At 35.3% G+C, this 25,691-nt stretch overlaps 1 protein-coding gene across 3 annotated transcripts in view; it reads left to right on the forward strand.

Annotated features, from left to right (window-relative positions):
* POLA1 (DNA polymerase alpha 1, catalytic subunit) overlaps positions 1-25,691 on the forward strand; it is a 283,541-nt gene that overhangs the window by 124,761 nt on the left and 133,089 nt on the right. For all 3 annotated transcript variants that reach the window (XR_010022374.1, XM_063083538.1, XM_063083539.1), the window contains 3 exons: positions 4,625-4,799; positions 17,942-18,120; positions 19,824-19,955. Coding sequence is in view for 2 of the 3 variants with exons in the window: in XM_063083538.1 (XP_062939608.1) it covers positions 4,625-4,799; positions 17,942-18,120; positions 19,824-19,955 (486 nt within the window). In the remaining variant the exon portion in view is untranslated. The remainder of the gene's footprint in view (positions 1-4,624; positions 4,800-17,941; positions 18,121-19,823; positions 19,956-25,691) is intronic.

Consider the following 25,691-nt stretch of genomic DNA (forward strand, 5'->3'; position numbering starts at 1 on the left):
TTTTTTTCTTAGTCTATGTCCAAATAATAACTTGAAAAAATATGAAATTCATGATTATATGGAGAAAGTTGAGAGATCCTAAAAACATTTAGAGTAGCATGCCTCTAACAGGGGTGGGGTGAGAGGGTAAGACAGAAGAGCAGTTTTTTTTTTTGCTTTGAAAGCACCTAACTCCGATTGGAACAAAGGAGAGTTCTCCTCACTTCTTTATGAAAGAAAAAGCCAGAGTCATCGCTTCTATCCAAGTTCTTTGAAATTACTATGTTGTGGTCTGTTTACCACAAGACATAATTCATCTGAATAATACTATTTCTTTTAAATTATTACTAAGAGTTTTATCCTAATTTTTATTGCATTGTGTTATTACAATAAAAAAAATTTTTAAGGTTTATTGCAATATCATTGATCTCTGTCAAGCTATAATCAATGTCTTTTTAAGTCATAGAGCCTTTTAAAAATTTAATAGTCATCTGCTAATATCTACTGCATACTGTAGGTGATGTACATAACAAATGATTTAAGTATATGGACAGGAATCAGTACTTGACTCTGCCTCCCTCCTAGGGCTACCCTTGATTAAGAACTGTTACAGAAAGCCAATTCCTGCAGGAAAATATTTCCATAAATGTCTGACTTGCTCAAGCCCTTAATGTGCTTTGCATATTGCCTCTGACAAGTCTCATCTCAAAAAAACAATTTTCATATTATGCAAATAAAGATTTTGGTAAATAGGCTATTTTTTTTTTTCACTTACATCTTCACATACAGGGAAAGCTCTTAGATTATTAATGACAGGAGCAGATGGCAGCAAACAACTTTGAAAAATTATATAGGTTCAGTAAAATAATATCTAATAATGAAAACAAGCCACAATTTATGTTTTGGCTAAACCTGGAATGGAGATGTATGGTGACTTATAAAATAGGATGATCAGTGTATTTAAAAGTCAAGCTTATGTTCCTTAATGTCTACACATATTAGGTCTTATGATTTCTTCTCATAAATGAAGACTCAAATGCTGATGCTATTGTAGTACAGTAAATGCAATTTGATGTATTTTCAGCATTCCCATCCACTGGTACTGGGCCTTAACTTATTTGCTTTTTAAAAGTACAGTTAATTTTTTAAAATTAATTTATTATCCTTAGCATATCCCAAGAAAGGCTATAGGACTTTAATTTGCCTTTGTCCTCTATCAGTAGGACCTGCCCCCTTTCAGCATGTTTCCTAGCCAAAACTGCCTACCTCTTTTGCTTTTAAGCACTCAAATTATTTTTTGTGTATGTTTATAAGGCAACCATATTTTTAGAATATCCTTTTGAAAATATATGTGACACATTTTTAAGAGGACTGTTTGTTGCCCTAAGCAAAAGTGTCCTCCAAGAATAGCCTATATCTTAACCAGGTTCTGTTTTGTTTAAAATTTATATTAAGAATATAGCACCCTACTGATAATTTATTTAGATTACAAATTTAGATGAGTTCAGAGAGTAATGTTTTTGATATCTAATTTACATTGTAGTTTGTACTCTTGTTAAACCTCCGTGAACTATTTGCTCAGATCTTAAAGTAACTTCCATTTGTTGGCTAAGTTTTAAATCTTTAATTATTTAACTTTCATTTAATATACTTTTTATAAGGAATGCCTTTAACATAATTGTTTTAAGGGGCCTATTTCTTACCCATTTAAAAATTTTTTTCTGTTAGTTTCCCACTAGCAATGACTACATAGTTTTGAATGAATCGACTGCACCTGGTTGTCTCTGTGAAGTTCACAAATTACTACACGGGCACTTCGAGGAAGACCAACCTTGCTTTTTAATCTGTTCTTAAAGGTGTATGTTACATGTTCTTGCATATACCATATGGTCTTGCTCAGGTCTGAGAATTATGTCATCGAGGAATATATCTTAGGTCATAACCTAAATGTTTTTCCAATTCCGCATAGCAAAACCTGTTATCTAACCAATTCTTTTGAATTTAGCCGTGTTTGAGCTTAGATTTTTAAAATACAGTAAGGAATATGTTTGGGTCATTGTTTGTCAAAACTAATCTTTTGTGTGGATATTTAAAATAAAAATGTTTTAAACTGAAAGTATGCTCATAAATTTTCAACTGCTTTTTAAAAAGTTTATTCATTTATTTTTAATTGACACAATTCAGCTACTTTAAAAAAAACATGCCTTGCTATGAGAAATTCTAATGACATATTCAAAAGTAACTCATGTGCCTTTTTAAAAATATATTTTGCCTCTACAAGTATGATTTTAATTCACCATTAAAAATTATTAAACTCAACATTCCTATAATCTTAAGATAGACTTTTTTTTCAAAAAGCTACAATTCTATATAAATTAATCAGATTTTATGTGTTTGTTAAAAGGCAGTCTGAATGTGGTTATGGCACAAAAGATACTGCCCAAGGATTTTTTCCACAGTCATTCGCTGTCACATTATTCTCATCTAACAATTCAAGGCTCTAAAAGAGCAACAATTAAATTTGGTTTATTCTGCCTAATTTACTGTGTTGTGAACTCCTGAAAAATAATAAGTTAAGTCTTTTAATTGGAGGTTTGCTACCTAGAAAGGAATTTCTAGGTATTTCATTATATCTTAGAACAGGTAGAACTTAGTTGAGAAATAGGCCCTGTTTGTTTCTGTCAGGAGGCTAGCTAGAGAAAGAGGCCCCTGCCTCTGGTCTCTGGCAACAACAGCAGTGTAGAAGGTTGCTTCTGCTTTTGACTGGGTGCTAAGCTGAGAAAGCACTAATTGTAGCAGGAATGAAAGAATAGGATTCACATTATAATCAGATCTGCAGAGCAGCTGAGCACTGTGAATAGTTATAATTTACTAGTCGGAATATTAAATTCTGTTGTTTCAGGCAAAAGGAAGAGTGGAGTGAGTTGCTGGATGTTGGTCCAGTAGAGTGACAACTTTTCGATTCACAGATGATGGTGACATCACCCACAGGGCTATATGTGGACCAATTATATAGAATTTCACTTTTATTTTTTTATATTTTTTAATCGACACATAATTGCACATATTTATGGGGTACAGAGTTATATTTCAACACATGTATCCAATTTATGATGATCAAGTCAGGGTAATTAGCATATTTATCATCATAAAAAATTTATTCTTTGTGATGAGAGCATTTGAGCTCTAGCCATTTGAAAACATACAATAAATTATTGTCAATTAAAGACAACCTAGCACTACCCTAGACCACTACAACTTATTTTTCCTATGTAGCTAGACTCTTGTACCCATTAACTGACCTCTCCCTATCCTCCCTACCCTCCTACCCTGCTCAGGCCCTAGTAACCACAGTTCTACTCTCTACTTCTATAAGCTCAACATTTTTTTTTTTTTAGCTCCCACATATGAGTGAGAACATGGAATTTTTACCTTTCTGTGCCTGAATTATTTCACTTAATGTCTTTCCGGCTCATCTATGTTGCTGCAGATGATAGTGTTTCATTATTTTTTATTTTTATTTTTATTTTTTTGTCTTTTCGTGACCGGCACTCAGCCAGTGAGTGCACCGGCCATTCCCCTATAGGATCCGAACCTGCGGCGGGAGCGTCGTGGCGAGTGCGCCACGGGCTCGGCCCGTGTGTCATTATTTTTAATGGCTGAGTAGTATTCCATTTGCATATACATACACATTTTCTTCATTCATCTGTTGATGGACACCTAGATTGATTCCATATTTTGGCTGTTGTGAATGGTGCTGCAATAAACATGGGGGTGCAGCTATCTCTTCAGTATACTGCTGAATTCTACCAAACTTTTAAAGAAGAACTAACAGCAGTTCTTCTCAAGCTGATTCCAAAAAGTTGAAGAGGAGGGATTCTACCAAACTTACAATGAGGCCAGTACCACCCTGATAGCAAAATTAGACAAGGACACAACAAAAAAAACTAGAGGCCAGTATTCCCGGCGAACATAGATGCAAAAATTCTCAACAAAGTACTAGCAAATCAAATTCAACAGCACATTGAAAAGATTATACACCATGATCTAGTGGAATTTATCCCAGTGATGCAAGGATGCTTCAGTATACCCAAATCAGATGTGTTGTACCACATCAACAAAGTGATGGACAAAAACCATATGATCATCTCAATAGATGCAGGAAAAACATTTGATAAAATTCAACTTTTATTTTTATAGTTTTAGAGAGCCCTTGAAAAAAGGTTCTCTGACTCACCTTGTTTTCCTTGAGGAGGAACCAGGTAAACAGTTCAGAATGGTGTGCCCTTCATTCTAGTAGCCAGATATTTGGCTTCTAGAACACTGCCACTTCAGCAGAATACCACATTATTTTTACTTGTATTATATCTTTCATATAAATTACTGCTCTACAGATTTCAATCCCCTTTCTTTTAACAAAAAATAGAACACGTATGCTGGATTTACATTCTTGGACAGTGGGTGAGATTGAAAAGTTCTCCTCAGTCTTCTTACTCTTAGATATATATGAAATGTTCAACAGTATTTCCAAAATACTTTTTGGTGTTTGGAATTAAATACGTAAAATTTAAACTCCTGTTCCTCTGTTTGACCAAGCAAGTATGTGTGATTGAGTTGCTCACTACTTTACCATGTCTTCTTTTAGGATGGATCAAACCTCGCTGCAAGTCAGAGGGCCTATGCACCCGAGCAGCTGCAGAAACAGGACAATTTAATCATTGACACCCAGTACTACCTGGCCCAGCAGATCCACCCAGTCGTGGCTCGGATCTGTGAGCCAATAGATGGAATTGATGCTGTCCTTATTGCAGCCTGGTTAGGTAAGTGTCTCAAGGTCACATAGACCCTCACAATGTAACAGCTGCACTTTTCCCTCAACTGTTGGGATCCCTGTTTATGGGTACAGTATTGCCACTTCTTTGTTTATAGTTAGGCATTTACTTTTGTGATTGGTTACTTTCTGTGTCCTCTCATAGACTGTGAGCTCCACATACTTGCTACCTTTGTAACTACATGTCTGCTCCATAGTTGGCACTCAGTAAGTGTATGCTGATGAAGAGAGGGAAGGCAAAACAAAAGGTGAAGAGAAGATTTTAAGACACTATTATTGTCATTGAGTTTACATTGTTATAGTTTTAATTAGTGAACTTCCATTAATAAGGAGATCAATAGTATCTTGCTTATTAGTGCATCTTGTCTCTGTCTCTAAGGGTATTTTCATATAAAGTGAGAAAACACAGTTTTTTTAACATAAAAATTTTAATTTTTAATGTTTGGTTTCCTATGAGTATTCTACTTTTGCTTTAATTTAAATTCGTCTAAAACTGGATTCACTGTTATCCTCTAGGAAGTGGCTGATTAAGTATTTCTTTGGATTGTTTTGACCTCAGTAGTTCTCTGACTTTTTGCTGTGTTATTGAATTGTCCCTTCATTGTTATTGCCATCTTTTGCTTAGAAATATAGTTCATAATCAGCCCTGATTTTATTTCTAGATGATCAGCATATAAAGAGTTACATTGATTTTAGAGTCTCTTAAAGCTCTCTCTCATGTCTTATGCAATGATGAATGTTTTTAAAGTATTTCCTGGTAAAGTCCTTAGATGGCCCCTCACCGTCTGTAAGTCAAGTCCAGATGCTATTGGCATTTCACAGACTCTAACTTTGACAGTTACAAACTAACTTTCTAGCTCCAGCCTATGTTTCTAGCCTTATTTCTTATTCAGTCTACTCAGTGTCTCCTAAATATGGCATTGCTCATTCTGTCCCTGTTTCATAGAAAATTCTCCCCCTCCTTTCATTAAAACATCTGGCTTAAGCTACAGGCTTTGGCATCATAGGGACCTGGTTTTGCATGCTGGTTCTGCTATTCACAAGCCTTCGAACCTTGGTCTATACCTTGGTTCCTTGAGTCATAGAGTTGCTCTGAGGGAGAAATAAGATGATGCTTGTGAGATGCTTAGCACAGGGCCTAGGGCAGAGGGAGTTTTCAGTGAGTGCTAATAGTAGCCACTTCCCACCCTGCTTTCAGGCTTCAATATAAATATGTCCTTATTTCTCCAGCCCATAAGATTTGCACATAGTTGGCACTCAGTATGTGTTTGTGGAGTGAGATTGGATTTTCCGTGGATTAATTATGAAGTCACATATTTTCTATCCAGCCCCTGTTGAGTGTGTTTCTGAGCTGCTGCCTGCTACCCCCATTCCCACTACCCCATCAGTGTCTGCTCTGGAAGTGGAAACTCATTTTTGACATTTGCCTAAGCAAAACATAATTAGGAAGATAAAATTCTGCTACCAAAATAATCATATAATATATTCTCCAAGTTGAGTTGTATTTGATGATGTTTATAAATCCTTTGCTGGGAGGAGGGGACTGTAAATGCGTGATATTTTTTAGCTTCATTTTTTTCTCTCCTGTACATTGCGTGCTTACTCTGTTGGATACTGTGATAAGTACTTTGCATATATTATGTCATTCAGTCCTTGCAACAACCTCGTGAAGGTAGCTGTATTAGCTCCATTTTACTGAGAAGGAAGCCGAGAGGGGTAATAACTAACTTGGTCTTGTCACGTAGCTGGTAAGTGGCCAGCTGTGATTGGATTTTATCCGAGCTCTGTGTGATTCCAAAGGTTGCTCTCTTAACCACTTGTTAACCTTTATTGCCTCTTCTAAGCTCTGAGAGGCTATGAAAGATGTTCTCAACCAGGGGTGGAATGGTGTGCTGGCAGGGGAAGCTTCAAGTTCTTCATGCTCCCTCCACTGCTCAGTGTGCACCCCCACATCCCCCCACTGAAAACCTTGGAGCAAAACCATTTTTTTTAAGCGTTGATCTCCCAGTTTTTCTATTTGTATTGTCAAGAACCTGATCTAAACACAAACTATTGCCCTTTCCTTCTTTGGTTTTGAATTTTCCAGTGGCCCAGCACTGAGAGGGAGTAGATGGAATAAGCCACATCTTATGAATGACATTTAAGAGAGAGAAGTGCGGTGCCTTTTATTTCAGTAAAAGACCTGGACAGTAAAGGGTGATGGAGCCTGCCTGGGTAGATAGGCCTAATGCCGACTCAGAAATGTCAATACTGGTCATACTGAGAGTGGACCAGACTGATTTTGTTGGTTCCAGAGGTCATAGTTAAGATCACTTTTTTTTAATGAATTGAACAGTAGGAATTTTTACTTGGTTAAAGATACTTTATCATGACTGTAGCTGCCTTATGATCATAGACTGTATTATGAATCCAGTTTTCACAGATTATTTTAAAAGCCATTAGTAGATGAACAGGTCCCATCTGCAGCAGTTTCATGTTATGTCTCATTACGGACTAATCTCAGTCTACAGAGGGAACCCTCCAGACTTGCATGTGTTCCTGTCTCCTACCCCATAACCTGAAAGCTCTCTAGACACAACTATGGCTGTACAGACACTATTCTTGGCAGCCCCTTCTTGGTGCCATGTAGCTGATTCAAGCTGATAGAGGGGCATGTGTTCTCGGCCTTGGAGGAGTGGCTGCTGCTCCCCCCTTTTAGCTACTTTTTCTCATTTTTCTCTTCTGCACTTGACAGTGGTTTTTTATGCTGAGGATGTGTGAAGTTGTCATCACTGTGTAGTCCTCCTCCTGGCCTGCTCCTCCTCTTCTCCCACCCCACCCCCTGCCAGCACCAACAGTATATACATAGCCGTCTACATTAGTAACCAATCTTTTAGTCATTTATCTTTCCCCCTTTCCTCATAGGAGGTTCAACATTAATGAAGAGCACTCCTGGAAGTGCCTGTCACCATGAAGATCAGTAGGAAACATTGAAACTTGCCAGGCAGATATCTGCAGGCATTTGCCCCCTGTCCTATTCAGGAGCTGAATTTTTATCTGCACCCTTTATTCCTCTACCCCAAGTGAAAAATTAGGGTGGCTGTTCACTAGGGGATTCAAAGCCCCTGTTATCAGTTCTCTTGAAGCCTGTGGTTTTAGAGAGGAGGAGGGAGAAGATGGGGAAGTGGTGGCAAAGTAAGGGGAGTGTTGGGGGTATGTGGTTTCTAAGAGGTGCAAGCTGTAGGCATAAAATTATTGTAATTTGTTTTTAAAATTCTAAATCTGCTTTCTTTATATAAAAAATTGCAGTTAGTGAACTGACACTGTTAAATAAGTTGAAGTGTACAAATGTATACATAAAATACAAGCCCTCCAACTCCCTAATCACAGACATAAAATAATTCTTGCTTTTAATGTAGTTTTTATCGTTGATTAATGAAATGTATTACAGTGTTGAAACTTTAGTGAAGTTTGATACTTTGTCCTTTTAGTTACTACAAAGAAATCAGGAATAATGGCATAATTTCATTTGGGAAAATTATTAAGCTCATGGTTTTTTATTTTTAAGACTCTTTTGTGGGGAGCAACTATATTTTTCAACTACCTTTTCCTTTTTCTATTGCTTTTATACTGCTTTCCTTGAAATGAAAGGCAAGCATCAAGTGTCGGTTTTATCCTGTGGCTTCACTTTGGATATTCTCTATTTCTTCCTGTCAAGATACCTCCTAAAGTCAGTCTGGTGGCATGTCGTATGGCCAGGTGTTTCATATGGGAAGGCCACTTTTGTGAACAGGAGAGAGGATAGTCTATTAAATGAGTGAATGAATAAGTCTGTTGAAAGAATAATTTGTTCTCTCTAATAACTAATGGTCCTCATTATCCCACAGTAAAATGTATCATTTTTCTGAAACCCATGCATGATTATTGCTATTGGGCTTTAAATGAAGCAAAATTTTACTCTTTTCCATCTGTGAATAGGAAACAATATAGTACTACTCTTCTTATACAAGAGCCCTATGGGAAACATGGCCACTAAAACTTGGAACTCTTAGCTTTTGTTCTCCAGACTGTAGGTTTTTCTCTCTCTATTGTTTTAATGAAAGCTGTACATTCTGTGGATGAAATATTCACAATATGCTCAAACATCCAAATAGTCTTCTGTACCTAGCAAACCAAGCCATCGAAGAGAATAGTCTAAAGTTCATTCTTGAATTTCATCTTTTAATAAATTTATACAGTAGTCCCCCCTTATTGGGGGGGATATGTTCCAGGACCCCCAGTGGATGCCTGAAACTGGATAGTAGTGAACCCTATATAAATGTTTTCTTGATCTGATAACTGAGACAGCTACTAAATGACTAAAGACAGTAGCACATACAACATGGATATGCTGAACAAAGGCATGATTCACACCCTGGGTGGGGCAGAGCCAGATGGCACCAGTTTTCATCATGCTACACAGAATGGCGCGCAATTCAAAAACTTACGAATAACTTCTGAAATTTTCCATTTAATATTTTTAGACTGCAGTTGACCATTGGTAGCTAAAGCCATGGAATGTGAAACCGCAGATGCAGGGGTGGGGCTACTGTATTTCATACATAACAGCACTTAGAATTATATAATATCTTTCTTCCAATGAGCAGTGATTTTTAAAATAGCTGTAAAGTACATTTCTTCATGGTCAGTGATAAAATTTCAGGCATTTGGCTATCTGGGCAGTTTTCTCAGTGGTCCTGAGAAAGTACTGATGTTTAAACAATGTGAGAATTTAGAATTTAATCTCTGAAAATAGTGCTTATGACAAGACAGAACACACTTAACCAGTAAGTTCTTGGGTTAAATTGGAAAGTAAAAATTCTCTTTTTAAGAAATGGCCCATCCCACTCATGTTACAGAAGGTAGTTTTTGCCAGCCAGTAATATCTTCTAAGAAATAAGTGCAACAATTGGCCAAGCAATGTTTGGGGGTGCTTTTGACAGACTCAGGAAGATATATCCATAAAAAAGATGGTGGAGCAGAGAGAGCAAAGTACAGGTGATTGGGAATAGAATGATGTCACCAGCAGGTACCTCAGAAAGAATTTTGTCTTTTTCCATGATTAAGCTTTTACAAGAATGTACATACATGACCATCATTTCCAAACCTTAAATCCTTTCTATAACATAATTAATAGTAAAATTTTTAAAAACTAACAGCACACCAGATGCACAGGAGGATGTTAAGGGAAGTCTTGTCAGCTGATAAGAGCTGCCTCTTACAGGATGGAGCACCATTCCAAGTGCATCATTCAATGACACGTGCTCCCAGTCTAGTCTACTTTTGTATTCTTTGAACAATTTAATGTTGAAGACCTGCTGTGCCAGACATCATAATAGGCACTGTAACAGATACAAAGTAGAGTCAGCTGTGGATCCTTTACTCAAATTACAGCCCAGTTGTTTAGTTGATTTCACTGTTGTGGGGAAGTCTAGTGGACAACAGTGTATATCTTGAAAGAGGTAAAATAAAAAGTTATATTAGAGTTCAGGACAAGCAGAGACAACTCCTAGCTGGGGCCTCCAGGTAAGAGTTTGTAAAAGTGGAGGCATTTGAGGTGAATGGGCTGTGGAGAGGCCAGTGTGGACTTGCGAATGGTTGCCTACCCACACTACTCACCACTTCTTGCAGCCTATGGTGAACTGCAGGGTCCTGGATCTCCACAGGCGTAATCCTTACTATCTCGGCCACTCCGTGCAGCACTTTAGGGAATTCATGGAGAGCCTCTTTAAGGGTATCAGTTGCACAGCCTTGCACTTCAGTCCCTATGAGGTTTGTTTCTGTCTCACTAGCCCACAACACAAAGGGCGAGCAGTGATGCAGCTCACTCAACGTAAGCAGTGAGACCTCTGAGAACTGAGTCAAACTAGAGCATGTTGAGAATAATCACTTTGGAGTAGTAATTCTCAACTCTGGCTTTGTAACACTTGGAGTTTCCAAAGGAAAATAAGGATTTCTCAAATTATTTAAATTAATAAATTATTTTAAAAGATAATATTTAAATTAAGTACACGAAAATGACACTTATTAAGATTGTGTAGCCTGTAGAAAAATGGGTAAGATATAATAAATGAAAAAGCTGAATATTGTACAGCATTGTACACCCATATAAACTATTAAATATATATGTATGCATAAGACAGGAAAGGGTTAAGGTGGTAAATTATAAGTTCCCCCTTTGCTGACAAAACATTAGTACTATTATTATTAAAAATAAGACATTTTTAAAAACAAAATCAGAAGGAAAACAGTGTTGGGACAATTAGTAAGTCAATTCTAAAAAGGTGGGTAGTTAGGGACCTTAAGCCTTCCTGTTTTCTTCCTACATAGCTGGAAGAGAAGAAGGCTTTGCTGTAAAAGGAGCAGTCTTTGGTCTATTATTTTTTTGTGTGTTATTTTATTTTTCAAAATTTTTTTCAGCGTAAAGCTACCATCTTTTCCCAGTTTTTAAAATAGGAAAGAATGCACTCCTAAAGTTTTGTCCTGCCCAGAGATGCACATCTCATTAAGTTAAAATTTATATTTAGAGCTGTCATCAAGGGTAGTAAAAACAATTAAGTGAGGTCATGATAGTGCTGCCCATCAGGAATTTTTTTTTTTTTTTTGTCAAGATTTTGGGAGTTATCTTCTGCAGGACAATAAAAATCTTGGGTATTTATTTGACCCAAAGGTTTGGCTATTAATTTTGTAAAAATAGTCAGAAATTATCTATTTATATTATGGAGAGGTTTATTATTGGTGTCAAAGACAGTTTCAGTTGTTCGCCACTTGTACAGTTGATTGTTTACCTTTAAATTGGATCTGTAGTATTTAAAAAATGTTTTATTATGGAAAAAGTTAAATGTTTAACTTTTGCTTAAGACAGAACACACTTAACCAGTATGTTCTTGGGTTAAATTGTAAAGTAAAAATTCTCTTTTTAAAAAATGGCCCATGCCACTCATGTTACAGAAGGTAGTTTTTGTCAACAGACAGGGTCCAGTAATATCTTCTAAGAAATAAATTCTAAATTCTCACATTGTTTAAACATCAATACTTTCTCAGGACCATTGATAAAGTTAAATGATAATAGACAGAACTGTATAATAAACTCCCATGTACTCATCATCCATCTTCAGCAATCAACAGCTGTAGCCAATCTTATTCTACTTTTCCATCCCCCCCCCCCGATTATTTTGGAGTAAATCCTAGACATTATATCATTCTATCTGTAAGTATTTTATTTTGCATTTCTAAAAGACAAGGATTTCCCCTTTCAACATAGCACAATTATTATCATATCACACCAAACGCCCCCTGCCCCAATTTCTCCATTTCACTAAAATATCCAGTATGTGTTCATATTTCCCCGATCGTCCTATGAATGCACTTTTTATAAAAAGCTCCTTATTTGAATTGGAATGCGGCCAGGGTCCATATGATAATTAATCTCTATCTTTTCTTTTTTCTTTTTTGATATTCCAAATTTATTCGTTAAAGAAACTGGGGTTTTTTTATTGTAGAGTTTCCCTTACTCTGGAGTTTGCTGATCGTAAAGGTGTCCATTAACATGTTCCTCTATCCCCTGTATTTCCTGTAAATAGTTAGATCTGAAGATTTGACCATATTTAGGTTCAATTTATTTTATTTTATATTTTGCCAGTACTACTTCCCAGGTGATGATGTGTACATCTGTGAGGAAGTATATAATGTCTGGTTGGTATTCGATGCATTTTGAAACAAACTCACAGGTACATCATAAGAAATATTTAGTTTGCACTTTTCTCCAATTTTAAGTGTAAATTTTCTTGTAGTATAATATGCATACAAAAAGTGCACAAAACCTGACTGAACAGCTTGATGAATTTCCACAAGGAAAACACAAAGCAGTGTAGTCAGAAGTGAGCTGACTCACTGTCAGAATATTACTACATATATAGTATATCACTAGGTCCTCACTAGCTCCCTCATGTCTCCTGGAAACTATCCTTCATGCCCCACTCCCATCACCAGAAAATTACTTTCATGGCTTCTAACATCATAGGAGAGTTTTTATTTTTGAACATTACATAAATTATGTCTTTATTCTTTGTATCTGGCTGCTTTCATTCAGTATTATGTTTGTGAGATTCATCTGTGTGGTTGTACTCCATTTCTGTAATTTCTGTATAGTATTTCATTGTATGAATAAAACATACTGTATGACTATATACTGTAGGTACACCTATGGGTTGATAGTGCTGCTTTGAGAGTTCTTGTACATGTCTTTTGTTGAACATAAGCATGTATTTATGTTGGGTATGTACTTAGGAGTAGAATTGTTGGGCCTTAGAGACATGTGTGTTCAGCTTTAGTAGATAATGCCAGTTTTCCAAAGTAGTTCTACTAATTTACACCCCCTACTAGTACCAACACTTGGTATTTTCCATCTTCTTCTTTTTATGTGGTGATAATATTGTGATTTTAATTTGTATTTCTTTGGTGACAATGAAGTTGAGCACCTTTTCACATGCTTCTTGGCCATTTGAATATCTCCTTTTGTGATGTGCCTGTTTGTGTCTTTTTTACTTTTATATTGAATTGTGTTTTTCTTACTGATTTGCAGGCATTCTTTACATATTCTAAATATGAGTCCTTTGGAAATATATATTACAATCATATTCTATTTGGCATGCTTTTTTACAAGTATAATTTACATAATTTACCATGAGAGTATCATATAATCAGTTTATCAAGACACAGATACAAAACATTTCCATCACCCCAGAATGTTCTCATGTGCTCCTTCCCAGTCTACACCCCCCTCACAAAAGCAACTGCTTATCTGATTTTACCATCATAGGTTAGTTTTGCCTATTCTCAAATTTTATGTAAGTGGTTTCCTACAGTATATACTTTTTATGTTCAACTTCTTTCACTTAGCATAATATTTTTGAGATTCATCGATCTTGTTGTGTGTATCAGTATTCATTCCTTTTCATTGCTGAGTAGTATTCCATAGTAAATTATACCAGTTCATCTGCTCTTGACATCTCGATTATTTCCATTTTTGGGCTATTATGAATAAAGCTGCTATAAGCATTCTTATACAAATCTTTTTATGGACATAGCATTCACCCTTTAAAAATTCATTAAGTATTTTTTCTTTAGTCATACTGGATTTCAGTTTATATATTGTCCTCTAAGAAGCCCAGATATATGAAAGCCTGCGTTTATGCAAAAGATAGATGATTCACTTCCTAAAATAAATTTTTGCAAAATATTCTACAGCAGGATTCCATTAATTAGCTTCCTTAATAGCTTAAGTGCTTCATATTACAAATAACTGCTTGGGATACCAGTTACTCTCTTTACTCATTTGGAGTTTCATTTACATGGATTTTCCCTCTTTCCCACTTGCATGAACATATATAACTGGCTTTACTGCATTTATTTGCAGTTGCATTAATAGAGACCATGTCTTTTGGAGGAAGGAAAATATTTGATCAAATGCATCAGCCTCTCACATAACTATATGCCTTGAGTTATGAACAGTTTACTTCTTGGGAATACGAGCAAGTTAACATTTTTAAAACAGGTGTAGTTTACAATGGTTAAAAGGTGCAATGGAAGGAAAAATAATTTTGTTTTAAATGTCACATTGGGGGTGTATGTGATAAGACTGTGGTGATCTTAAGTAGGAACGGTACTGTTAAACCCATCCACCCAATACCTATGATGTTACTTTCCATAAATATTTCTTGAAACATGAGCGCTTTGATTCTGTTGCCAAAATAATGTGAGATTCTAGAAATTTTCTAATTATAAATGACTGTTTTAATTTTATTCCACTGCCTCTTCTGTCCCCTCACCTTAGCACAAGTGACTCGGTCACTGCAAGTCACAGGATTGAATTAAAGCATACATCATCTCTGCTTATTGTGGGAGAAACCACGGCCCCTCTTCACCCAGATATCTGGTTTTACATAGCCCTAGCAAGTGGTTCCTTCCTTTATTTTGTGCGTGACCAAATGATTCAAGTCACCTGTCAAAAGCTAGTCTAGTAGAAATGGAAGTTCCTTTTCTCAGAGCATAAAGTTTGTTTCTTTAAGCCAGTTGTTCAGAGAAAGCTCTCAGTAGGAGAGAGGTAAGGAATTTGGAATTCAGTTTTGTGTATCTTGCTCAAAGACTAATATGGTTACTCATTGTATGGTGAGCATTTTAATATTAATTATACAGTGTATATGCATGTAGGACAGGTGTGATGATACAGAGTTTGCTTTAATGTCATTTCTGAGAGAAATGTTTAATTTTGGGGTGAAAGTAATTACAAATGGAGTTATATGTAGCAGCTCCATTTTGCACATTTTAAAATTCAAAATCTCTACCTCTAGGTGGCAGCACTAGATACTTTTTTCCTGTTTCACTCCAGCTGTAATGAGTTATGGTATAAGCAGTAAAACTTTTAAGTCTGCTGAAACTTCGAAATAAGCTATTGACAATTTGGGGGATTTGGAAAATTTGATTTATATGTTGAATAAGTTTGGGGCTTGTTTAAGCCTGGATTTTCACCTTTTCAAAAAAGATTCCAGCAGCAACGATCCTTTTTAAAATTTTTTTTAAACATGGCATTATATATTTTCTTAAAAAGATTTGATTTAACCCTCTGTCATTTGTCTGTTGAACTTATAATTGTCCTCCCAAGAAAATCACTTTTTAAAATGACATTTCGGTATTCAAGTAACCAGTACAAGGATCATTATATACCTAATATTTTAAGGTAATTATAGTGTCTTCTCCCCCTCTTTTAAAAAAAAATTTTAACATTGAACTATGACCAAGAATACTAAGATTGAAGTCCCTTCCCCTGAAAAAGTTCTGCCTGGGAATAAATCTGAAGTAATTACCTAGGCCAGTTGGCTTTGTTACTGCCATGGGAAGGTGAGTGGTTTGTGGAAATGGACATTTAGAGCAGACATTTTATAAAGCCTGATATATTTTCACAAGTTTGGGCCAGTTGCTGGACATTTCTCCATGAGTAGCAAGACGGCCTATGTCCACTTTTGGCTTACTCAGCAGGCAGGCTGCCCTGGACCAGTGCTTGCAGCTTCATTCACTCAGCTGTGCCAGGTGAGCCGTGGCTGGTAGAGAGGGGTAGAGACCAGCTCCTATTTGTTTCTTTTCATAGCCCGGCCAATTTTGTATATGTGCAAACCAGCGTTGTTTTGTTCCTTGATTTTTGGACTATGAAAGAAGCTTGCCTTTTAGAAAAATCTTGATTATATATATTTTTCTTTTTCGTTAATTTTTGATTAGTATTGGCCTGGGAAATTGATTAATAATCATATGGTCAGAGAAAAGGTGAAGCTGCTTTCTCATAATCACAAATAAAGCAAGATATTATGTGAATGCAGTTGGATTCACAACTAGAGTTTAATGAAATAGCAACAGTTATCCTTCACTACAGAGAAGAAATGGCCTCATTCACAGGCATCATCTCTCTCACTCAATTCCTCTGCCCCTCTTTATCTTTAAATGTGTGGGTGTATATTCCCACATACTTTACTGATTTGCTGTGTCTCTTAGGGCTAAGTGACACATGTTACAGTAATTTATGTCACTAATGAAGAACAACTCTTCAAATTGTTCTAAATGTATATTCTTTATTTTTATTATATACTATCACTTTAGGAAGTATTTTAATTCCTACAAGTAGTAGCTATTATCTTCATGTGCAGCATGAACATGTTTTTCATATATTTTTCTAAGTGCATAATCTTGACTAAATATAGTCTGGATTAAATGATGTTCATTCACTATTTTATTTTTTTCATTCAAATGACATTTATTGAATGCTTACCACATGACAGGCACCACTGAACTCCATTTGTCGTATATTATCTGATTTAAACTTCGAAACTGTATGTCAGTGACACTACCTCCGTTTCGCAGGTGAGAAAACTGAGACTCTGTGTCTTGGGGTCTTATTTTTTGTTTGGCACCTTTCCACTGTGTAAGAGCCTGCTTCAAGTATTTTATAATTACTAGATGTCAACTTGACGACTGACCAAATAGGATTTAGGGTTTTGTCACTGAATTCTGAATACATCTATTAGATTATTTACCTATGTAGCTATTGATAGATTTAAAACAATTGTTAGAAATTTTTGGTATTTGTGAACTTTTTGCTCAGTGACTGTTTTATATTGCTTGTTTACCTTTATGCTGAAATAGATTTGATAGCTTTCTTTAGATTTCCAAAAGCCTAGAATTTTATGTATTGTTAAGGGATGCTTTCAAGAAAATATTGTAAGATATAGTGTGGCATAATTATCTTGAAGTGTAAATTCATATAGTAAATTTTGACAGATATGCTTTGACCAAGGGTAAATTAAATTGAGTGGCCTAAAAATGTTTGTTTCCTTAAAAGTTTGTGGAAACAAGATAGCATAAGCTATGCATCGATTGATTTCTTGTGTTTTGATTGAAATATGGAAGGTATACTTGGTTTCAGGATTGTCAGGGATGTTTTGGCCTATAGAATATGTAGATCCATTGTTTTTGCACACATTTAAAATTTCTGAATTCTAAACACCAACAAACCCATGTTGCGTTTTGTCTCAAATGCTGCTACTGAATTTTAACCACTGAATTAGATGGCAACCTACATGCTGTTAACTACTGAGCCAAGAAAAAATCGACCACTGCATTGAAATCAGGGTTAGCAGTTGTGTCTGCACTTGAAGGAGTTGTAATGGCAGTGAACCTGTTTTCTTTAATGGGATTTTTATTCTCTGTTTTCAGTTTTAATGGTAACACGTTGATTTTAAGAGCGTTTCTTAATAACAGTGAATATTTGAGATTCTGTCACTGTAACTTTAAGAAAATAATAAAAACATTCTATAAAGTGGTTGCTTCCAAACCCAAATGTCTGGTAGAATATTTCTGCATTGCATTGCTGCAGTGACTTCTTTTATTTATAAAGTAATCTCTTGTAAAAAGAAAAGTCATTCGCTCATGTGATCTTGAGTTCAAATGGTTGTGTATGAGTGTGCATGAATTTAAAATCATTCTTTTGTGAGAATTTTCTTTTTTGGTTTTTTTTTTTTTAAGATAAATACTTTTCTGAATTTGTTTTTTCTTTTACATTAATAGGACTTGACCCCACCCAATTTAGAGTTCTTCATTATCATAAAGATGAAGAGAATGATGCTCTACTTGGTGGCCCAGCGCAGCTCACTGATGAAGAGAAATACAGGGACTGTGAAAGATTCAAATGCCCATGCCCTACGTGTGGAACTGAGAATATTTATGATAATGTCTTTGATGGTTCGGTTAGTTGTTTCTTTTTGTTTCCTTGTTTCATTTTTTGAGTGAACTAGTATAAAGCCCCCTTCCCCCCCACTATAGGATATATAGAAAGGAAAAAAAAAAACCCCACATACTTTCATGTTGCTTTCCTGTGTTTAAAGAATTTTAGCATCGGATGAATTCTGCTTTCACAACTTTATTTTTGCTTGAAAACTCTTAATTGAATATGCTTGAATATTGTTTTTGGTTTCCTAGAGTGCTTGACCTTGGTTTTTAAACGGAATCTCTTAAAAATTCTAATTTTTAAAAAATATTTTTATTATAATTCCTTAATTAGTAGCCTGTATTTCCCCACTCCCAACCCCTGTTTATTAAGACTTAGAGCAGTATTTTCCTTTATCTTAAATCAAGTTAATGGGAACTAAGTGTTTTGGGAAAGTTTTTGTTTATCTTTACACATCCCACTTGCCTCCTTTTTGACAAAGGTACTCTTACTATCTTTTCTGCTGTCTTTGCATATCAGACATTTAAAAAGTCACAGGGAGACATTCCTCTCAAGAAGTACTGCCAAAAAATGTATCATTGACCTTGGATCAGAACTTGAAACTTAGCCAATTTACTTGATTCCACTGCAGTGTTATGCATGTACTAACCACTGGCAAATGGGTAGGCAGCAGAACTGTGTAAACCTTGAAACTGAAAGAAAAGACATCCTTTATCTAAATTAAAAGTAATTATTTTAAGTTAATTTGGACAAACAGCAGATGTTTTGCATTTTTTTGAATCAAAACAAAGCAGTCTTTGGAAGCAAGTGCAAGGAAGAGGCAGACACAGATCAGCAATACTTGCTAAATCCTTGAGTTTTGCTTCATTACAGCTGTAAATAAGATAGTTAATTGCATAGAGGCTTGACGACTTGCAGATGGGCTAACTGTGGAAGAGCCGATGTCAAGCTCTAAAATCTCTTCCACCTGGAATTGCTTAGCATGGCGGGTAGGGTTATGTACCAGATTGGAGCAGGAAACCAAGATATTTAAGTATCAAGAAGGAAAACAAATGCTCCAGAAACCCCAACAGTTTTTCTATATATTTGCTTTGTCTTTGTTTAAAACACAACAAAACAAAGCGTTTTCTCCATCTACTAATATTAATTCTTTCAAATTTCTACTCCTCCTGCCTCCCCTCTTCCAAATATATTTAATTTTTTGAAAAAAATGACAGAAATTTTAGATTTGCTAGGCCGAAGACAAGTGATACTGCTTTCGTGGTGAAGCACTTAATTTTTAAACTTTATTCTTAAAATTAAGTTGTCAAGATGAAAACAAACTAATGCTATAAGGGCTCTTGCTTTATCTTCGAATTTGGAATGAATAAGTACAAATTTAAAATTTTGATTAATATCTCTAAGAAAGATGTTTATTTTTAATAATGTGACTTTGCTAGTATTTTCAGAGGGAAAATTATTTTATCCATAGAGTCTGTCATGTCTTGAATATAAAATAGTGGTTTTAAGCTTTTCCTTTTGACTTTGTACTCCATTATGATGATGGCAAAAGATTGGAAGGTATGTGTGACTAAAGGTGTCTTTGGGAGAAAAGTAGTTAAGAAAATAGGTTTAAAAACTCACCAGTAAAATGAATTATGAATATTGTACACCCGGAAAGCACAAAAAACATTTAAACCTTGCAGTAACCTTTTGTGTACTTGTCTGTCCTTAATTATGCAGGGAACTGATATGGAGCCCAGCTTGTATCGTTGCAGTAACATTGACTGTAAGGCTTCACCTCTGACCTTTATGGTACAGCTGAGCAACAAATTGATCGTGGACATTAGACGTTGTATTAAAAAGTACTATGATGTAAGTATCAATGATGAGGTTTTTACATATACAACTTACTGAGGTTTGGTACTTGTTTTATTGGTTTTTATGAAAAGACTTTGGAGAAAATTCCTGGTGAAATGCTCTTAATACAAATATGATAAAATATGTAATTTTGGCATATTAGCCTGACAGATGATTTGATTTTTCCTTAGGCATTACATCTCTTTTGTTAATGAGCAATATTTCAAATAAAATTTCTGCTTTTAAGAAAAAATGAGAATATGATCAGGAAGTGTTTTAGTTTATTGTTACCTATATATGACTAAATTAAATGGTCACTCAGATCTTTGGACAGAGGAAGAAAAAAATCAGTATTGCCTATCATTGGCAAGTAGAGCCATAAAATCATGTGTAGTGATTTTAATAAACTGCCCACTAGCTAATACTTTGTGTTTATGTGGCAGTCTAAACGACTTCATAGCCTAGTTTTCTGAGGAAATCAAAATGAATATCTTTTAAATTTAAATGCATTTTATCTGACATTTTAAAGAGAATGAGTTTTATAAATATATAGTAAAATCCTGGAACAGTAAGTGATCTGTCTTCATTAGAAAGAAGGCTTTCATTTAAAGTTTTTGAACACATTTCATATGAATGAGTTTTTTCTCTTCAAAAATTAAAATAAAATATAAAAAAATTCCCCACATTTCTCATTTGATTTTTCTTAGTGTTTCATTATGTCATTTGTCATCTGAACACTTTTTTTTATTACTTGAAAGTTCACTGTAACTTCTTTAAAGAAACTGCATTGACAAAGCATTTTTAAAAAATTGCTTAGGTTTTATTAGGTAAGACTCCTGACTTATCAGTGTCATTCTGTACTTTCTACTTATTATATGCTAGTTAACATATAACGTAGCATTTTCTCCTTTAGAATAGAACTCAATATGTGAAAAGCAAGTATTAGATCATTAGGACAAATAGTGAAAACATAGAGTTCCAGCATTGTGATTTTGGTGTAGAACAATTTGTATTTGTCAAAAAAGCAAGTAGGTTTGTCTGAAGATTTTTAAAAATAATAATTATAACTACATTTTGGGAAAATCTGAAACATTTTAGTGAATAATCCTGTGCTACACTTACTGAACAGTTGGATGGGAATAAAGGTTATCTGTGGGGTCACATTCCACAGTAGATGAAATGTTCAGTACATGAAATGTTAAGCCTTTATTTAGCAAGAAGTGCCCCAAATCAAAACTATTCAGCTCCTCATTTACAGGACTCATTGAGCAGAGTATGATTCTTGAGAAGAATTCTAAGTTTTCTCTCTGTTTAGTCTATCAAACATGTTCACCATGGAAATGTTAGTACTAGAAGAAACTATCTGTTTTGACTAAGTTGAGAATAGCAGAAAAATGATCTTCTGTATAGTTAGAAATATGCCCTAACTGGAAGATCGATTTCTGACCTAATTGTGTATTGTGTTGTGGTGATAATGGTCATGGTTATATAAGTATTTTCAAGCTAAATAACCTACTTTTAGGCATCCAGATATTTAACACAAAGTGTTAGAGCATTTGTTTTAACTGTCTTGTCCACAAGCCATCTCATTAACGGCAAGTAACAGTTTTCCTGTAGTTAACTGCCCACTTGATTGACTTTTCTAAGGGATTTCTAATCAAAATAGTCACATGTCACTCCTGAGGTTGAAGATTGATATTACTGTCCTCAAAATTAGGAACTTAGTTCTCTACTTTTTGATCTTAATCATATATGATTGGATGGTAGAGAAAAAAATCCATTATTCATTCTTTTCGTGGCCTTATCCTGAACAAGCATTTTAAATATTTTCAAGATCAGAGCTTTTATACAAAAAGTTCATGTACCTCTAGTTTCTGTTTTATTGGCAGACCATTCTGTTTCCTCCTGACCCCAGACTTAAAAGAACTTTTGCCAATAGAGGGACATGGCATTGAGTTTCTTTTGTTACTGTGCCTCAGGTGATACTGATTATAGTTAGTTCAGTGCTATATATCATAGTGATGATAATCCATCTGGAGACTACTATACAAGTATATTGAAGGCAAGGATATTGATAGTTAAGTACTGGAGTTAAGTGACTATTCTCTGAAGCTAGTTACCGAAATGGTTTCCTCCTATTTTGCAACTTAAAACAATACTATACATTGTGCGTAAATGTTATTTGTGGACTGCGGTAAGAGTCTCCATATCTTTTTTCATTTTATTCTTAGAATCACTACAGGGGAAGTCAACCTACACTGAGAAAGGAAAGGACTTTAGGAAGATAAGTGGAATATGGTACTTGACCAAACACTATAACTTACCAAGGAACATAGTTCTTGATCACTAAGAAATCAGGTTGTAAAGCAAAAAGGGACAAAGGTTTGGGGTAGCAAACTTCCACATCACTTTAATTTTAGGAGAATACATCACATATTCTGTTGTCTTCTGTCATGAATGAATAAATAGTATGGACTGAATAAATGTGGTATAACTAATATTTTAAAAAGTTTATGTAACCTGAGAATTAGTCTCTATCACATCATAATGTTTCATTATTGGTTCCTTTAATAAGAGAGGAGATGCTTTTTCTCCCCTCACATATAGCAATTAACGTATCCCTCAAATTCTCATTTCCTGGAACAGTTAAACTTTAATATACATAGAAATACAAAAAGTACTGAGTAAGGATTTTTTTAAGTAATATACTAATTTATTTAGGAGGAAGGCAACTCTATCAATGCTTTATCTCGAGATTTGATGAAGTGTTGAAAGACTTGGAGGTAGCGCAGAAAGCCTTAATTCGAAGTTGATTTCATGCCCTGGTCCTTGTTGGTTTCTCTGTACAAAGTCAGAATTGAACTGGTATTTTTTGAAAATCATAAAAAGCCAGCTTAAAGACTATATCTCTAAGCTTTTAGGGATGTTTTTGAAAGACTCAATTTTACAGTGAAAAATTGATATGTGTTCCCCTTCCTCTTAAGAGCAAATAGACACACAGGCAAAAAAGGGAGAGAAACACTAGCTAATCTAAATTGGGAAATGAAGAGGGCTTTTTTTAAGCATGAAAATTTCATCATCTTGTCAGCTGGCAGAATGCCTGCTGTGTGGATTCACAAAGGCTAAGAATTACACTTTCATGAAATTTTCCTCACTAACTGCCCTGGTTAATTTGAAAGATAACCCACTGTTCTAATTCATTCCTCAATTGGGCGGTGCAGGTTTTATCTTTGATCTGACAAAGCATTTGTGTTAATCGTTTTGGCCCTCCACTAGACACTCTTGGGATTGTGCTTTTACAATAAATGTGTCTGTGATAGCTCTTTAGTCTATTATACTTACAATAGATCCATAGAACTGGTAATTAATTCTCCACTGCTTTGGAAATGGGAAGAATAGGTGTAGCTCTGTCAAGTGCTGCTAGGAAGTTTGTTTAGCTGGTTCATTTTTGAAGTGTTCTCCTCAGCCATCCAAGAAGCAGCCACAGAAGAGAGTCTGAGATTGAGACGCTGGGCTACCCTGACCGACTTGCTGATAAATGGGAAATCTGACCCCTCTTGGTACCTGGGAGGGGGGTAGGGTCATTTACTTTCATCTCAAGTACTATTAGTTATAATGTACATTAAATCCTTATTTTAATACTTAAAGAGCCCTTCGTTTCTAAAGGTGGAGCCTCTGGAAGTTACAATGGTGATAGTCACCTCAAACATATTCCTAAATTCTCATTAATGGCTTATTTAGGTTTTAAAATGTTCAAATGGGACAAAATGTGTTCCTCACCAGACATCTAGTGTCTCTACCCACTTGTAAAGGAATATTATTTAGAGCACTTCACTATGATTTTTAATACATCGAGATAGTGCTGGGCTTAGATGGGGCTGGCCCTTCATTTGAAAGAATGAACAGATGAAAAGCTAGGCAGTACCATGCATGTGATAACCCTTGATTGGTTGCTAGGGCCAGAAATTGGTGATTTAATTCCTTAGAAATTTTCTATAGGTTTTATAATCTCAGAATATTCCTGAATTAAGCTTTTTGAAGACAGGGACTGTGCTTTCTTCTGTTTCTTATCTGTGGTCTCTGCCACAACCCCTTGCTCTCAGTAGTGTGTGCATCTTAATGTCTAGTAACCAAAGGAACCAACAAATAAAGGCTGTACCTTGCTATTTTTTCTTTAAATTCCTTTTTTACACTGCTATGATATTGGAGGAAGATTTATTAGCGATATACGAGATTCTCAGGTTAACACAAAACTCCACCATATTTTAAGATCACAAAAGCATTGACAAATAAAGCTCCTTGTAACTCTGTCTTCTATATTTTATATCACTGTTTACTGTGGATTTCAACATATGCCTGTCCCCAACTCAGTAGCCTTAATTGGGGCAAAGAGGCATTGACCAGAAATAGTATCATGATGATACAAAATAGCATCCTGCTTGAAGGTACTTTCATTGTCCTGATAGAAGAATCTATCTCTTAACTACTTAACCTGGTAAAGAAAGTGGATGCCTAGCTTTGTTACTCTTTAGAAGAAGCCACACACGAGAAAGTTGAGTGGGATGTTTTGTAGTATATGAAGAATCCATTTTAGGCTTCTATTTTTCATCTTTGTAATAATAATAAAAAATGCTTGAATGGATATGCATTTTTTGGTAAGCTAGAGATTGAATTGGAGCTGCCTTTTATCAAAAGTGCAATGAGGGCAGAGTGAAATATTGGTTAAAATATTTGCTCCACAAAAATATGCACCTATTTATTATCACGGGCAAACACCATTGATCTCGCCCAACAGTTCTTAAAGAAGGGTGATTTTGTTAGAAATGCACAGTACTAAATTAATAATTTGATATATTAGAGATGAAGCAACCTCCTACTCCATGACCCCCTTTACCTGTGTAAATCACTAACAAGACCACTCATTTCCATGCCTTTCACTTTTCAACAGAGCAATATTGTGCAGGTGGATCTGTGAGTTTTAGAGCCATGCAATGGCATTCAGTAACTCTACTGTTCTGCTGCAAATATTCAGTGTTCAATAACCCTCAAAATTTCTCATTTCTTGCCTGTGGTGATGTGGGCTGATAGTTTTTAGGTTATAGGTTGCAATATGCAGTAGTATTATAGGTACATTAGTTCAAAATATTTTAAAGTCTAAGCACCCTTGGAATTATTTATTTCCTTGCCTCTGCATTTATATTTAGAACATTTAAAAAGAATAAATTGGGTTTCTTTTTTGTAAAGACTCTAACAGCATAATTATAAGTGGTACAAAGGGCATGCAAAGAATACATAGATATCCATCCCACCCATTCGGCATCACACACAACCCAATCTATGCTGCTCATTTAAGAAGGATAATTTCTTTAAAATCCATAGACCTCATCCTAAATCTTATTAAAACAAAACAGAAAAAACTATTGAGAATTAGTATTTCTTTTTGCATCAAACCATTTGATAGGGAAGCTAAGCATAAATGAACACCAAGGACACCAATTGCATTTTTAAAATGATATTCTAACACCAGGTTTCAGGGATGGAGGGTTGGTAGGTTTTATTAGCGAATGGCTGATTTTCTTAGACATGTAGGTCAAGCAAGCTAATTTTAAGCCAGGTATAACATTTTGCTGCTATGCCATGGAGTGTTCTCACAGAAAAACTAAGAAACAAGGGATTTGGTGATGGTTGGAGTAGAATCTCATTGTAAGTAAATTTAATATCATACAAATCTAAGTGAATAACTAGTTAAAT

Source organism: Cynocephalus volans, chromosome X (genome assembly GCF_027409185.1).
Source record: "Cynocephalus volans isolate mCynVol1 chromosome X, mCynVol1.pri, whole genome shotgun sequence".
NCBI classification, from domain to species: domain Eukaryota; kingdom Metazoa; phylum Chordata; class Mammalia; order Dermoptera; family Cynocephalidae; genus Cynocephalus; species Cynocephalus volans.